The sequence below is a fragment of the Hakea prostrata genome, chromosome 5 (assembly GCF_041222555.1).
Source record: "Hakea prostrata isolate BN-2017 chromosome 5, UWA_Hpros_2, whole genome shotgun sequence".
NCBI lineage: Eukaryota > Viridiplantae > Streptophyta > Magnoliopsida > Proteales > Proteaceae > Hakea > Hakea prostrata.
In genome coordinates this window covers 6612495-6628536 of record NC_142604.1, presented here as the reverse complement: position 1 = coordinate 6628536, position 16042 = coordinate 6612495, and the positions used below count along the sequence as shown (strand labels likewise).

Below are 16042 nucleotides of genomic sequence, written 5' to 3'. Positions count from 1 at the left end.
TCCTTTAATTTTGATAAGGGTATTTTGGAATTAAAAAAGAATAAACAAAAGAATTAACAATGGTTTCATTAACAGAATGGACTACGTGTGTTTAATGAATGGGGTGTCATCTGTTTTTTTAAACATAAGGTGGGTTCGGTGTTTTAGTGGGGGATTAAATGTTAAGCTCTCCATTTTTGGGGTGCGTGCAATTTGCTCTAGATTTTAATTAACATTAAACTCTACTAAGTAGATTACTCTTGATGTGGATTTTGATTGGTTGATGATTAAAAGAGTTGGAAAAAGAATATTCTTATTCTAACCTCTTCACTTCCCCATTCTCTCACTTTCTCGCAAGGCAAAACAAAATATCATAACTTTAAAACTCAGCCAATCACTGTGTCATAGGATCCTCAACGCAGGCGGGCTTTTAAGTTACGAATTTGGATCCTTTACCTTTAAGATTAGATATAACTTTATCTTAATGTATTTTCTATTTGTACATTAAAATCTATTTTTGAAGATTGGCAGGTAAACTTTTCCTAAATGTATGAGAATAAGATACCAATATGTCTAGGGACTCTTATACTCACAATTGAAGTCATCGAGGTCAAATCACTAAGAAGTGTTGACTTTATCTTAATGTCTTTTCTATTATACATTTCAGGAGGGAAGATTGACAAGATAAATTTTCCTAAATGTATGATAATAATTTTATGGTGTCTTCTAATTATCCCTATATACCAATGTAAGAGAAACTTTTAAAATTTCTTTTTACTAACAAAAGATGGTGATATCTCCATACATTTTGACAACAAGATTTTCCAAAAACAAAAAGACTTCAAAAATTTCAAAAATTTGGATGCAAAGGAAGCACAGAACTCTACCCATCAAGGTAGAGGATTCGGATTCATACGAAATGCCTTTCTATCTTCATTTTCACACAAAATGTTGTCTTTATCCTCTTATACTCACCAATGTGCTGTGTTACTTGCGCAGTTGAGAAACCTCTTCTAATGAACAACAACATCTACAAGCAAACAATTTTTCTTTTTATGTGAACTACTGACCTAATGGGCACGAGCATGACAACTACAACGATGTGAATGTTCATTGAATGTACAACTTTTTCTTTCTGGGTTACAATTAAAAGTTATAAACGCAAGGCCTAAAACCATTACTCGTGATGGATTTCTTTAAAAGTAGAATTCCTTCTTGAAGAAAGAACTGATAAACATGACCCATTTAAAGTATTCAAACAAGATGGATGATGGACTTCTCCATTTTGGCTAATAAGAAGGTAAATGACCAACAAGGGCAGCAAATTATATCACAAACAACTACTATTCTAATGCAAGTTGCATGTGGCGGTTGAGGTCATGGATGTAATTAGAACGAGTATAATCATCCAAATCACAAGCATCCAAGAGAAGTGGCTTTGTTTCCCTACCAATCACTTCAATTTCTCCATCCTCACCCTCAGCTGTTGCAGAACCTACATCAAGATCAAGTCATTGAAAAACAACTATGAGAAACAGAAAGAGAGAAGTTTGGAGTGCAGTGACCATCCAAGTCACTAGTCTAGGATCTAGGTTGATTAAATCCTGAGAAAATTCTACTTCTTTGGTGCAGTTGAATCATGATTTGCTATTTTTCTTATTACATCTCCACAATATGGATTACAATTAGGCCATATGTTTTAGGGTCAATCCCATTGTCATAATAGAAGCAGAAGATTTTTTTTCTTGCCAAGTCTATAAATCATGTACTTCTTTCATATTTCTATAAGAATCTGTATGAAGACATGATTTGATTATTGAACACATTATATAGTCTGAGATGGTTAAAGATAAACGATGGAAATTAAGGAAATCCCATAATTGATCTAGGAGGAAAATCCCTTACCTGGCTCATGTTTGGTCTCATAGTGGATGAATAGTGAATGCACCTTGATGCTGTCAAGATAATACGCTTCATTTCAATAATGTCATATCCACTTCCTAGGCTAGGATCCACTAAATCTTCCAAATTATTCGAATCGAGCAGTGGCTTCACCTATTAGTACACAGACACAGACACAAACGATGAACCTGTCAGTTTTTTTTAGTCATTTAGAGAAACTGGTCTTTTTCAATGAATCCCCAAGTAATGTCATAACACTAATATCATATAAACAATCAAAATCTAAAGAATATAAAAATCAGTGGTGGTGACCTACTTTGAAAGGGACAATTGCTGTAAATGTGCATTGACAATCCCAGTGGACAACATGGCTTGAAAAGACTAAGTAGAAAATTTGTAGAAAGTATATATCCTTGAGGATATTGTTACCCAAGATAGGTAGATACCAAAAGATTAAGATGATGGCTTAATACTTGATGATGGTAGAATCATACCCAAATCACAAGGCTTTGGCGACAAGAGTCCAAAGCACGCCGACCTGTTATGAGCTCTAGTAGTAGCACTCCAAAGGCGAAAACATCTGTTTTCTCATCGACAATTCCATGCATGAAGTACTCCGGTGCCAAGTATCTGAGATGGAATATAATAAAAGATACAGCACATAAGTTCCAAGTAAAGCAGGAAAAGGAAAGTCTTTAAGTGTGTTATCTAACCCAAATGTTCCCTCTATGGGATAAACTATGTGGTGACTCCACTGTTCTGGTAACCATTTTGCAAGACCGAAATCGGATATCTGCACAATTATAATAACATCAGAAGCTACTAATTACTTGTCTGAAATAAGGTTGATACAGAGGTCAGAGAAACAAGTAAACCATCTCTGTTTCTCAGCAATACCTGAGCTTCATAGTCTTGGTTTAATAATATGTTAGAGGCTTTGATGTCTCTATGGATTATACGTCTGGTGCAGCCATGATGAAGATAGTGTAACCCTTCTGCTACCCCTAAAGCAACCTTAAACCTTATTTCCCACTCCAGAGGCTCCTTTGAACCTGCAAAAAATGTGTTTCTTCTAGTTACTCATAAGATACAAACTGAAGTCACTCCTTGGACCCCTAGATGAAGGATTTGTGGCCTTTTATTCTCATGGGCAATACCAAAACCCATGATAGACAAGCCATTGAAATACAGGCTGAGTAAAGAAAGCCCAAGCCCAGCAAATTTATGTGTCGCATCAGGAAAAAAATCAACATAACTATGAGGGCCCAAGCGCAGCCCAGTATGTATGAATCTTGTTGACCATAAAAAGGATAGGTTGGAAGCTAGGCCCAAGCACGGCCCAATTCAAAATGGGCCCATAATTTTATTTTATCTTTTAGGCGGAGGAACGGATAAATTAAAAGGGGTACCATTATCTTGTCCATTTCTAGATGTGTGACATGTTTCACAACATCACATCAAAAGGATAAGGTTCATTTACAAATCACATCAATTTTTTTTTAATTTAATAACAACTCTTTGATGTGACTTATAAATGAATTTAACCATTTGATGTGATGTTGTGACACATGTCATACATCTACAAGGCATAAATGGATGTCAGAAATGGAATAGATAAAATTTCAGTAAAAGGGGCGTTAATCACATGCTCTAGGTTTTGGGGTAAATGTTAAGCCCGTACCTAGAGATAGCTGACCCAGCCCATTTACTGCCTTTTTGCGCTGGTACTCTTTAATATTGAGTCGGATTCTCTACCCACATAGAGAGAAAAATTTTCAATTTGCATGGCGGCATGATTGTGAGATCTTCTTTTTCTTAATAATCCAGCCATTTAAGATTCGTGACATGTCAATAATCCAATTATGTAGGTTGACAAATTTATTCTTCATGCACAAGGGATTTAGATTTGTTAATGTTGAAGGGTTTACATCCTCTACAATTCCCTGTAATTCAAGATTATAATCCAATTAGGAACTAAATTATCCAAGGGCCAAAATTATAACCCAATTAGGAACTCAATCTAATAAACCCCTCTAAGTTTTTCCAATTTCCTCTCTCTTCTTTTCTTAAGGCTTAATTTTAGGGGTTTATTTTGGGTTCTAATTCTAACCTTTGAATAATTAACTATTCAATCATAGATAGAAATTACATGAAATTGCAGTTGCAGGGGTGGGGGTTGTAGAGGATGTGAACAGCATTGAAATTAGAAGAAAATTTCTACCCAAAAAACAACAATTGAAGAAGAGTAAAGAGTGAAAAAGGCAGGGGAAGAGAAGCAAAGTACCGTGAAGCAGAGACGCAAGGCTTCCATGTGGGGGAGAATTCTAGGACGAGATGCAAACCTTCTTCCACGCTGAAGCCAAGCAAACGCGCTGCATTGGGGTGATTAATGTGGGCGATGATTCCAAGTTCCGACAAGAAATCAGCCACGCGTTCTTCCTCTTTCTTATCTTTGTTGTCCAGCCTCTTCACTGCTACAACTTCACCGTCTTCCAGACACCCTTTGTATACCTCCGCATGCCCTCCCTTACCTATCAACTTCTCTACCATAACGAATTTGAACCACAGAGTAAATAAATCGAACACCTTGTGCGCATATGGATTTGAAATCCCAAATAATACTATACAAAGATTGAATTGAATCCGTAAAAGCTACAAAGATTCAAGTATGGAAGATCACTGTTTTCAGATACTACTTTAGCGATAGATGCGGCATTGACTGCGGTTCCACTCACCACAGATTGATTTTCATCGATGAGCAGACAACATGGACCACGCACGGAATGATTGTAAGATTTACAATAATCCTTTTTGCGCTTATCAAGGCTGCGTTCAATTTTTTTCAACTCCAAGGGTCAAAATTAACATGCAAATCTGTGCGAACAAAGCAACAAAAAAGCTTGTGCCCTCTAATTAAAGGCTGCCATGAATTGTTTTCTCTTCAAGGGACCACTTGTTAGAAACTTGTCGCTTTTTGCACTAGTATACCAAGACGTACCAGAACCAAACTCCTAAAATCTGGAACAGATCGATTCGTCCCAATACGAATTAGATGGTTTTGGCCTTGTGGCCTTGTGGGTTCTGATGGTGAGAGTGATTGATCGCCAACATGCGCTGATGCAGCGCTAAATGACCAAATTCTGTATCCGTTGAATCAGATGCGTCTTTCAACTGAAGGCTTTTTCTTCTCTGTTATCGAGAAAAACACATCTGGTGGAGCCATGGAATTAAGAATCGCCATCGATAGTAGTTAGCATTAGCATCAGTGATCGATATCAATGCGACACTCATGCGACACTCATGCTTGTCGGTTGACACAGAAAAATAAAAAAAACTAAAAAAAAATATCTGTGAATAGATGCCAATATCTACAGGGATGTTTTCCGGCGCCGACACCGGCACCGTCGACAATTGTGTGAAGTAATGCCTAGTGGAGTTGACGTAACCTGCTCAGCTAAGTCTTCTCTTTTGATTTAATCGGATTTGAGCTTAAGTCTTCGAATATAACGAAGTTTAAGCTTCAAACAAAAGAAAAGAAAGAGAAAACTTCAGAAACAGAGAAAGCAAGTTAGTTTTGTTACCAGAACTGAAACCATCGGTGGCAGCGGCAAGTTCTTCATAGCTAAAATTCCTCCATGAAGGCTTTGGCACTGATGGTCCTTCGTATTCAATTCGATCTTCAGCACAGCGAATCCTAGCTAATCTCCTACTTAAACTTCTTTTCGACACTTCAGAATTCGCCAGCATCGGAAATGTAGGAAACCTTCGCAAGGATTTTCGTTTTATCATATCAATCAAATTCCTCCATGAACCATTTGATTCAGGAACCGAAGCTTGGTTCACTATCAATTTATCGGTAGATGAGGTACTGCAACTGCTGCTACTGTTATCTGAATCGACACCCAAAACAGGGATTTCCAATACACCCCTTGGCGAGCTGTTATCCTCATTAAACTCTGGCTTCCCCGGCTCATCCTGAGATTCTCTTTCTGGGTTTTCCTGGTTTAGTTCCATTTCTACAAAAAAAAATGAAAAATTGCAGAGAAGAATTAAACGATTTTCATTTTTAACGCAATAAACTTCTAGTAATCAAACAAAATCCATACCTTTCAGCTGCTTTGTTCCATCAATCTTCTTCCAGAAACAAGTTCAAGATTCAGGGTTCAGGAAATTTCTGTAGTTTACAAATAAATTTCAGATTTGAGGTATGGCGGGCTTCTTAAGAAAGAGGAACAGTGTGGAGAAAGAACATTTTGTTTTCTTCCAAGCTAGTGATTCTTGAAACCTGCGCAATTGGCTATGATTCGACTCCTTCGCCTATATTTATATCCTGTGTAACTGTGACGCTGCAATCTCAACCGTCGGATAGGAATGATTATTTTATTTTATTTTTTGGTGAAAATTTTAATCTCTATATTAGGTGGAGCTTCTTTACGTATTTGACGAGTTGACCCATAACTCCCAGGCAATAACCAACGGCAGAACGGCTTCCGCACACAACGTCACAACGAACCAGATAACGGAAATTACTATTTAGTTTTAGTGGGCTCCAGTGAATAAACGACAAAACCATGACCGTACGATGATTTTCTAATCTCGCAAAAGCGTGGTGGAGTAGAATCTAATTTTCACATGCAGTGTCGCACCGGATCTACTAAGGCACGAGGACTTGAGGAGTGGTTTAAAAGAGGGTTTAGTGCATTGACGCATCTTGAGTATGTTTACCGCACGAGCTGGTCCCACAAAATGATTCGTTTGATTTGATCATATGTATCAATAATTATTAGCATCCGATACGATACGATTCGATACGGATACTGTTGCAACTCTTTTATTTCGTGGCAAAAGACAAAGTGAAATGTAGAATATGCGTTTGGCTTATCTGATGCGAATGGTGAGGATCAATTCTGGTTTTTTTTTTTTTAAACTACACCACTAAAACCCAAAACACAAAATAAAAAACAAAATGGGTGGTTCAGATCAAATCTCGACCACCATTTTAGATCTCATCCGTAGGCAAATAGAATATATAAGATACAAATATAAAACTATTTTTTTGTACCATGTAAAGGATAAGTCTCTGAATTCAAATTCTTTGAGACAGAATCTTACACACACAAATTAGTGAGTGGGAGATGTATATTAATATTATTTGAATTACAATTAAAATATGTGAATTTGAATTATAATTTGTTTACCATCAAACTCTACAACTTGTTGATACTTTAACTATAACTCAAACTCTTCTTAATCGGTTGGTGATAAAAATCAATCGATGATAGAGTTAGTTATGGTGGATTTGAATATGAACTCAGAGACTTATCATTTAGAACCATAAAATCGATTTACTCACAAGTAGTGACATTGTCCTAGTATGAGAATCTGAACCAAGGTCAACCCATTGCATCATTTTCTATTTCTAAAGCAATCATTATCGGCCAAGATTGAATTGGAGTGGGCAACTAGTCCTTTGCCATTGATCTTGCTACAGGATTTATTTCTTTATAGCAATAAGTGATTTTTCATTCCATACTTCTAGACATGGATAGAGAATCCACTAGTCCTGCAATACAAATCATGACATTTTATTTTTCATTCCACTACTTTTACACATGTATCGCCGCACATGGCGAAACTTCGACGTATCGCTGGGACGTATCAGTGGGGGCGACACGAAACCCCCCAACAATATGATATTTACCTTAAATCGGCAATATATCGCCAATTGGGCGACATGAATCTACTCCGGAGGAAGCAGAGAGGAAAACGAGGCTGTGAAGGTGGCGGACGAACCTTAGGGGCCATTCCAACGGTGATGCCACTTGTGTATCCCAGAGTGGAGGCAAGGGAGATGTACTTGCCGGCGGCGATGGAGGCTGTGTGGGTGCCGTGACCATTGGAATCCCTGGGAGAACAGTATTCAGTAGTCTTGTTCATCTTACCATTGGTGGCTTCATAGCGATTGCAGAAAAACCTAGCTCCAATGCCTTTCCAGTTGCATGAGGTGGCGGGGAAGTCCTTCAAAACCACACAATCGCCCTTCCATCTGCTAGGAACAAAACCCCGATCGTTGAAGCTCTTCCATCTGCAGATTTCGGTGTCGATGACTCCAATCACAAGATTTGAACCAAAGTTGGACCCCCTTTAGCAAACTAGAACTATCTCCCATTCTCAAGTAGAGGAACTGAGGAGATCGAGTGGTTTGGGGATGGCGAACCTGTTTGACAGCGAGTATCCCTGGGAAAGAGAGATAGTTGCAGAGAAAGTGAGAAACCGTGGAAGACCGTCGCCAGGGTCCGACATGGCGACATGGGTTAACATGTCGGACTGTGGGGGAAACACACATATAATAGGGAGTGTTGAATCCAAAATCTCTTCACTAAATATGTAAATAGCCATAACTCCATTTCAACCAAAATTTTGAAAATCAATATCATTTTCTATTTCCAGGTCCCGTATAGCGACACAACTCATAAATTCTCACAATTCTTATTTTTTAATTTTTGGTGGAACTCATAACTCTAATTTAAAACAAGTTTTCAACTAACAACGAAAATTATAGCTAGAAACATATATTAGTCATTTATATTTTATAGGATAGGATGTGGTGGTAGATGGAAATTATTTCAATTTCAAGCACATGATGTGCTGTTGTGATAAGTTACTATTACTTTAGGGTGCTTCATCGTTATTTAGGCATTATATTTTTACTGAAGAATGAAAAATTATTGTCTTCAGAGTTGTTGATTTCAATTAAATTGGACTGTAAGCAAATAATTAGGTATCTTGAGGGCAAGGTACACAATAATGACATTGGAGCCCTTAATTCAAGATATCCACTATCTAATTAATAACTTTGTGCACTGTTTTTCTACTCATATTCTTAAGAGTTTTAATGTAATAGCAGATCTCTTAACCAAGAGAATGGTCGGTTTTCACTGAATGGTTGGTGGAACTTTCCCTACGCTTTGAATAAAATTATTGTTTATATATAAAAAAAATGCTAAAAAAATTAATTACTATTATTTAATAGGACATGATGGATGAAATGTACTCTTGTGAAATATCGATATCGATACAAAATAGCGATACCGATATATCGGTCCATTAAATTTAAAGAAGGATCACTATCGTAATGGGAGAAGACCAAACGAGTCGGTGAACTAAACCCGTTAAGGTCAGTTGAATTGTTAACCCACACCAACCACACCATCAGAGGAAGGGAAAGTGGGCCCTCTTGGACCCGAAAATCTCGGGGTCTTGTGGGCCATGGATCATCATGGTGTGATGTTTTTCTTTTTAATGGGCCCACAAATCACTTACTAGATCCAAGTTCGTTAAGCCCCAAACCTATTACTTCTATTTTTCTTCATTAAAGAGACCTATCTCATTATCTGTTCCCTTCCCAAAACATGAAAGTGGGACAACTACCTAAACCTGATCTTTAACAGAACAAATGATTAATAGATAAAATGATTAACAGAACAATTGGTTTGGTTAGTGATTTTTTACCCAAATGCACCAACTAAACATTGATCTTCAAAGTAGTTTGATATGTGGATTAGGATGAACACATAAGCTGATATAAATCAACATACATGGTTTATGTATCGATTTAAAGGAACAAAGTTTATTATTAGGTGTGCTAAGGATGATTTTTCATTATTTCCCTAATTATCTCTCATTTGAATTTTTTCTATATTATTTGCTCATCTCATTTGAATTCTTTCCATACCATATCATCCCTCCATTTCATCAGTATCCTAATTTAGCTTTGACTTAATTGGTTTTTCTATTAAACCATTCCATACATTGTATTTCCATACAAACATTTCAATGTATTATATTGCTATGTAAACATTGACATGTATTATATTGCTATATAAACATTTCCTTGTATTGTATTTCCATGTTTTATATATTTCTTATATTGTTCATAGCTATCTATGAGCATGGGATATATGCTGTCTATATATTTGAAGTTCTCTCATATGAAATCATTCAACCATTTTCCCCATTAAATCTATTTTTTAATATTTATCAATATTGATTTTAAAACCGATAAGTAAGTTTTATCGAACAATTATAAAAGAGTTTACTTGTTCAGAAAGACTAGGTGGACTCCCAAAGGATTTCAAGTAATGAAATTTGTACAGTATCAACTGAAATCGATCCCATGCCCTCAAACCATACTAAGTAGTTTTGATATTCGTATGTCCATAAAGCTTGGCCGACATTCTTTTTTTTTTTTTGGCCAAAAGTTGAACACTTCATTCATTCATAACTTTGAAAGGAAATAGAGACAGAAAACCAAAACATAAGAAGCAAAACAAAATCTAAGAGATGGGTCGAGCCTAATAAAACCTTAGAATACTGGAATTGAGTTAAACTTTTGGAATTGTGTTGTGTAATTGGTTTACCCAAAAAAAAAAAAAGTTGGTAATAAGTCAAAAAAAGTCTGTCATCAACAAGCTCTACCACCATGTCATATCCAAATCAAATATAATTTAGTTGGTTAATAGGAGAATCCATTTTTGAGTGTGGAGCCAAGATTTTTCATATGGGTAAGAAGCAAGCATCAGCCAGCTTTGTTGGATTTTCCAGCTGTTTCTTAAGTGCCCTAGAGTGAGTAATAGTGTAATTCTACCAACTTTGCTGGATTATTTATTTATTTATTTTAGTTTGAAGCATCTATTGTGCAAGTTTCCTTGGCTTAGGTCATACATAATTTAATTTGCACTCTTTATATTATTATATTTTAGTACATTAGAATTACTTAATATTTCTTAATTAGTAGCCTATAAATTATATTACATTGTTATAGTCTAAAATAGGTCTTTCCTTCAGTGTCATCTTTTATAATACGAGACAATGCTTCAGGTAAAGAATGAAGAGAGAAATAAATTTAATGTACAGATGGGTAAAGCCCAGACAAAAAAATCTGCTCCAGCATCAAGCTCACGGACAACATGATGAAGTCCATATTGGCATAACTGTCTCAATGAGTCTCGGATGTCATAGACATCCTCTGTTGCATACCATAGTATGGTAAACCGACCTAAAATTATCGCAATAGCACTTGATGAATCAGAGCAAATCTGGACTCTCTTTACAAACTACATGTTGAGATAAGAAGAATGCAAATTGGTTTTGACCAGTTTTTAGAGATGTTGATTTATGACTAGTAAAAATTAGTCTCGAGATCGAGATTTTGAACCATGGTGTTAATGTAAGTAATAATATTGAATTGATCTTCATAAGAGCTTTGATGTGCGGAATTGAAAGAAATGTTCGTTCTATTAAATGATCTATAGGCTTTAATTTTAAATTATTCCACAAAATTGATTCAGTTAAGTTCAATTTTTAGATTACAAAAAAGTTTCAAATACAGTTTACACGTTATATCTTGAATCAAACCAAAATTGAACAAATTGAAACCCTAAATTTCCAGTAAGAGAGGTTTAAAGTATCGCACCATAGAGACAAACGAGTTAATATGTATCCATATTAGATACAACCAATATGATATATGCTGATACGTCTTTTTTTTCCTTTTGTAAAAGGCATATGTTGGATTTGCACTAAAATGTATAGCTCAATACCATATGATATGAGATGATTCATCTTTTAAAATCACTTGACAAATACCATACTCGATGCCGATACCTTAAATGTAGACCTGTAAATGGATAGCCGAAATCCGCTTCCGAATTCACATTCGTATTTATTTAAGGGTATCCGTATCCGAAAATTTTCTTATCGAAAATTATCCTTATTCGTTCGCTAAGCAACCGGATTCGAATAATTGAATATCGGATCGGATAATATCTGGATACATTTTTATCCGGATAGAGTAAAGTATTCAACATTTTTTCTTTAAAAATAAATGATAATCGGATTCGGATAGTGGTATTCGGTAATTGGAAATTAGAAATTTATAATAAAAAATGTAAAAAAAGTGACAATTATCAATCAATAAACGGATATTTTATCGGATCAGATTATTATCAGATATCCGATAAAGTTTCGGATTCGAATTCGGATGCCTTCTCTAAATTTTTGCCGGATTCGGATTCGGATAGCGGATTTGCTAATCGGATTCGGATTTGGATACTGGTGTATTCGAGCCGAATCCGGTCCGTTTTACAGTCTACTTAAATGTTGCTAGTAATGTTACAGATTGTTAGCCAATTATGGGCCTAGTAAAAGCCCAGTGAAACTCCATCACAATGGTATCAATGCCACTGCCCCTAATTTTGGTCAAGAGCTTAGAAATTAGATGTGTGGCATTCCAGGCCCAAGAGTTTAACTGGGCCTGATAGTGTTTATGGGTTGGGCTCTAAATGTCAATGGGCCCAATAGTCTTTGCATCAAATATTGATCAATTTATCCGATTTTCAAAATCCACAACTGGGATTCTTGATCAGAAATAGCTATTACGATTTTGGATCCCAATTTTATTTTTTCAAATCCTGATAAATGCTCAAGTTCTAAAATTAGAAATCTCAACAAAGACTCTATGTTGGTCTTCCAGATTCCTTGAATAACATTTGCCAGATCTAACTAACTTAAATAGGCAACAAGATTTTCAAAATTACCCTCCTTGACATTTTGTATTTTCCAAAATACAAAGAATGAATGAATTTTTAAGGGAAATTAGCAGCGCTACCCCCTGAGTTATCCTTATTATTAATACCACCTTTTGAATTAATTAATTTATTAATTACACCATTTATAAAGGAAAATATACCACTAACATCTCTCGTAATTAGTTCTTCCTGATAAATTGAATAACTCAGGAGGTGAAACTAATAATAAGGGATAACTCAGGGGTGGCCGTGCAAATTCTTCAAATTTGAATTCCAAAATAAGGATAACACCACATAAATAAAAACAACTAGAAATCTATAGTTTCGCATTTTTCTGAAATCAAAACTAACAGAATAACCAAAAAAACGATGTAAAACACATCGTTAATCTCTGCTTACTCATTCTCTTCCTCTTCTCGGTTCGTCGTGGATCAATCAATCGAGAACCGAGAAGAAGAAGGAGATCAAGATTCTAGCCCGCCCACCTGCATGAAGAACACATAGGAAGGAATCCTTTTCAGCGAACGGCAATGGTTGAAATGACGTTAGAAAGCCAAACTGAGACGCCTGATCAGACACCACAACTTAGTCGCCACCATTCTCGTTCGCATTCTTCTTTCATCTACGACGAATTTGAAGAACCAGAACCACCAAGTCCAGAAGAGATCGCTGCTTTGCGTTGGAAATCCAGAAAAAGAACGATGATTCTTATAATCTCCACAGTTATTTTCATCTCCGTCTCCGCCACCTTCGCCGTCAGCACCTTTCTCCAACACTTTTCCAGTGATTCGCCAGAGAAGAATTCAAAGACCAATCAACAAAACCACTCCGATTCCAGCAATTTCACATTCCCTCCCCTTTCTAATCCATTTGGTTCCTCCAAACCCTAATTATCCCGACAACCTTGAGCATGTAGAGGAAGAATCTGTATCAACCTCGTTGACCATGTAGAGGAAGAATCTGTATCAACCTCGCCCTCTATAGAATTTTTTTTTTTTTTTTGGGGTCCTCTGTAGCAGTCATGAATTCGGACAATTATGCAGGTCTCAATTTCTTCTCTGAGATTCTTTTTCAATTCTCTTGAAGATCATTTTATTGTATTGCTGCTTGGCCAAATTTCAATCCATGAACTACAAAAATGTGTTTGTTATCGTCTATCGTTTATAAATTTACATACTCTGAATCAATGACATCCCTTCCACCCAAAAGATCGAGATCCAGAGCGTGCATCAATCTCCTCTGAGACATCATCAGTCATCACCATAATCAAAAGGAAAATTATCAGTGCGAACCCCAACTTACCCTATAAATTTAGTGCCACCATCTCAGTTATCTAATTTATCAATGTTCTTACTACTAACACTGTTTCTATCAATAACTTTTTATTTATTTATTTTTAATATTATTCCTTACATTTTAAGGGAAGAACATGACTATAGAAAGAAATTCAAAAAAATATTTGTACAAAAAAAACCTACGAAGATGCAATAATGGAAGAAAAAGAATGATTGCAGAAGCTAAATAAAGATGAAAACTAGTAGAACTGCCAATGAGGGGTTAGGGTAAAAGACACATTTAATTTCTGCATTAATATAAAAAGCTATCCTGAGGATGTATTTGACACTAGGACAAGCTATAATATAAGTAATATCAAATGACACCCCATCCTCTTAGGAAATCATATTTAAGTGATAATATAAGTAAATTAAATATTTAAAAAGAATAAGAATCACCTTAAATGAAAAACCCAAGCTCAACTTGTTTTTCATTGGCCTCAACCATTTGTGACTACTTCTCCCAATGTTCATAAAGTCGAAAATATGCACTATGAATAGTATTTTAAATGGGGTAATATTGAAAATAGATAAGTAAAAACTAACTGGAATAACCATGTTAGTAACAAGGGGACTATCGAATAAATTGAGTAATTCAGGGGTAGCATTAATATTAGGTGGTAACTCAGGGTGTCGCTGAAAATTTAAGTAACAAAAACTAAAGTATGTGATTTTATTAGAGCAGCTTGGTTCGAGTTAGAAGCTAAAAAACTGGCATTGGTTCTAAACACATCGATCGTGGTTCGAGTTAGAAGCTTAAAAACCGGCATTGGTCCCACTTAAAATTTGATTTTCTGCATGTGCCTTAAATCTATGGTTGCTGTTTAATCTAAGCAGTTAACATGCCTTAAATCTATGGTTGTTGTTTAATCTAGTACTTAACTTTCAATCTTAAGCAACTTGGTCCGCTTAAGCAAGGTTCCGGTATCAAAACTTTGTGGATGCACAAACTTCCCTCAGGGAGACTCACTCACCACAGCCAAGTGTGTGACGCAGGTCGAACACTGGATTAGTCAGGGCAAAGCCTTGGAACCAGGGTTGGCAAACCAAAAAAAAAAAAAAAAAAATTCAATCTTGAGCGTGAGCCGCTGGGAGCAGTGCCTACGCAAAATCCACCGTATAAAGGAGTTCTTATGGAAAACCTAGTCAGCAGTTTCAGTTCGAAACCCTTTCTACATTCGTTCTCTCCTCTGCAACTCTTCTTCTCAGTTTCAGTTCGCAATCCCTTCGTCGTAGTAAGATGGGACGTGTTCGCACGAAGACAGTGAAGAAATCCTCTCGACAAGTAATCGAGAGATACTACTCCCGAATGACACTTGATTTCCACACCAACAAGAAGATCTTGGAAGAAGTCGCCATTATCCCTTCAAAGCGCCTCCGCAACAAGATCGCTGGGTTCTCTACCCATCTAATGAAGAGAATCCAAAGAGGCCCTGTTCGTGGAATCTCTCTGAAGCTTCAGGAAGAAGAACGTGAGCGTCGCATGGATTTCGTACCTGATGAATCCGCCATTAAAACCGATGCTATTGAGGTCGACAAGGAAACCATAGAAATGCTTACCGCACTAGGTATGGCTGAACTTCCTGGTGTCGTCAAGCAATCCGATGCAGCTACTGGTCCTCAATTTGGTTATGGTAGGGGTGGTGGCCCTGCACGGAGGTATTGATCCGCGGTTTTAACCATAGCAGTGACTTTATTCGTTTACTAGTCACTGAAAGATTTGAAATTTTTGTTTCTGTTTTTAAGACTGGAGAGTTGATTTTTTTGACTGATTGAATTGATCAGGGATGCCATTTTAAGCTTTTAATTACCGTGGGAAAATGCTATTTTATGTTTTTATTTTTTCTTTCTCAATCTCTCTGGTTTTTGTGTGTTTGCAATGTTTGGATTGTTTTGAGATTCCCCTGTTTGTGGATTTGCATTCTGAAATGACCCTCTTTCATAAATCATTGGGTTTCTTGGAAATAATTAGGGTTCTAAGAGAGGAAGGCGAACTACTCTTTACTATTTTATTCTCTTCTGTCTTGATAAAGAGCAGGTTACAGATATAGGGCTTTTTGTGATTCAGCACTGGCTTTCAAATTATTGTGGGTGGCTTTCAAATTCTGTTGCAGGTTACCATACTATCAAGTTGTTAAACGGATTGATTAGGTGTGAAAGGGCTGTTACCATGCTTAGATCTTGGTTTGCAAAGAGTTATGCATACAAATATTTCATTTGTTACTTCTAACATCGACC

The 16042-nt window shown here is 36.4% G+C and overlaps 1 protein-coding gene and 1 pseudogene across 2 annotated transcripts; one reads left to right on the top strand and one right to left on the bottom strand.

Moving 5' to 3' along the window:
* Window positions 1-878: 878 nt before the first annotated feature.
* LOC149014712 (receptor-like cytosolic serine/threonine-protein kinase RBK1) lies at window positions 879-6159 on the bottom strand (annotated as a pseudogene). Its single transcript, XR_016173535.1, has 7 exons — window positions 5463-6159; window positions 4166-4424; window positions 2779-2933; window positions 2595-2674; window positions 2376-2511; window positions 1885-2034; window positions 879-1474 (listed from the first exon to the last, which is right to left on the bottom strand). The product of XR_016173535.1 is annotated as a receptor-like cytosolic serine/threonine-protein kinase RBK1 (transcript).
* Window positions 6160-14959: 8800 nt separating this feature from the next.
* LOC149014711 (small ribosomal subunit protein eS17-like) lies at window positions 14960-15686 on the top strand. The gene has a single exon (XM_089156128.1). The coding sequence runs from the start codon at window positions 15045-15047 to the stop codon at window positions 15468-15470; it is 426 nt and encodes a 141-aa protein (XP_089012254.1). The 5' UTR covers window positions 14960-15044; the 3' UTR covers window positions 15471-15686.
* The last annotated feature ends 356 nt before the right edge of the window (window positions 15687-16042 follow it).

Excerpts from the sequence above, each read along its gene's own strand:
- LOC149014711 (XM_089156128.1), top strand. The coding sequence starts at position 15,045 with ATGGGACGTGTTCGCACGAAGACAGTGAAGAAATCCTCTCGACAAGTA.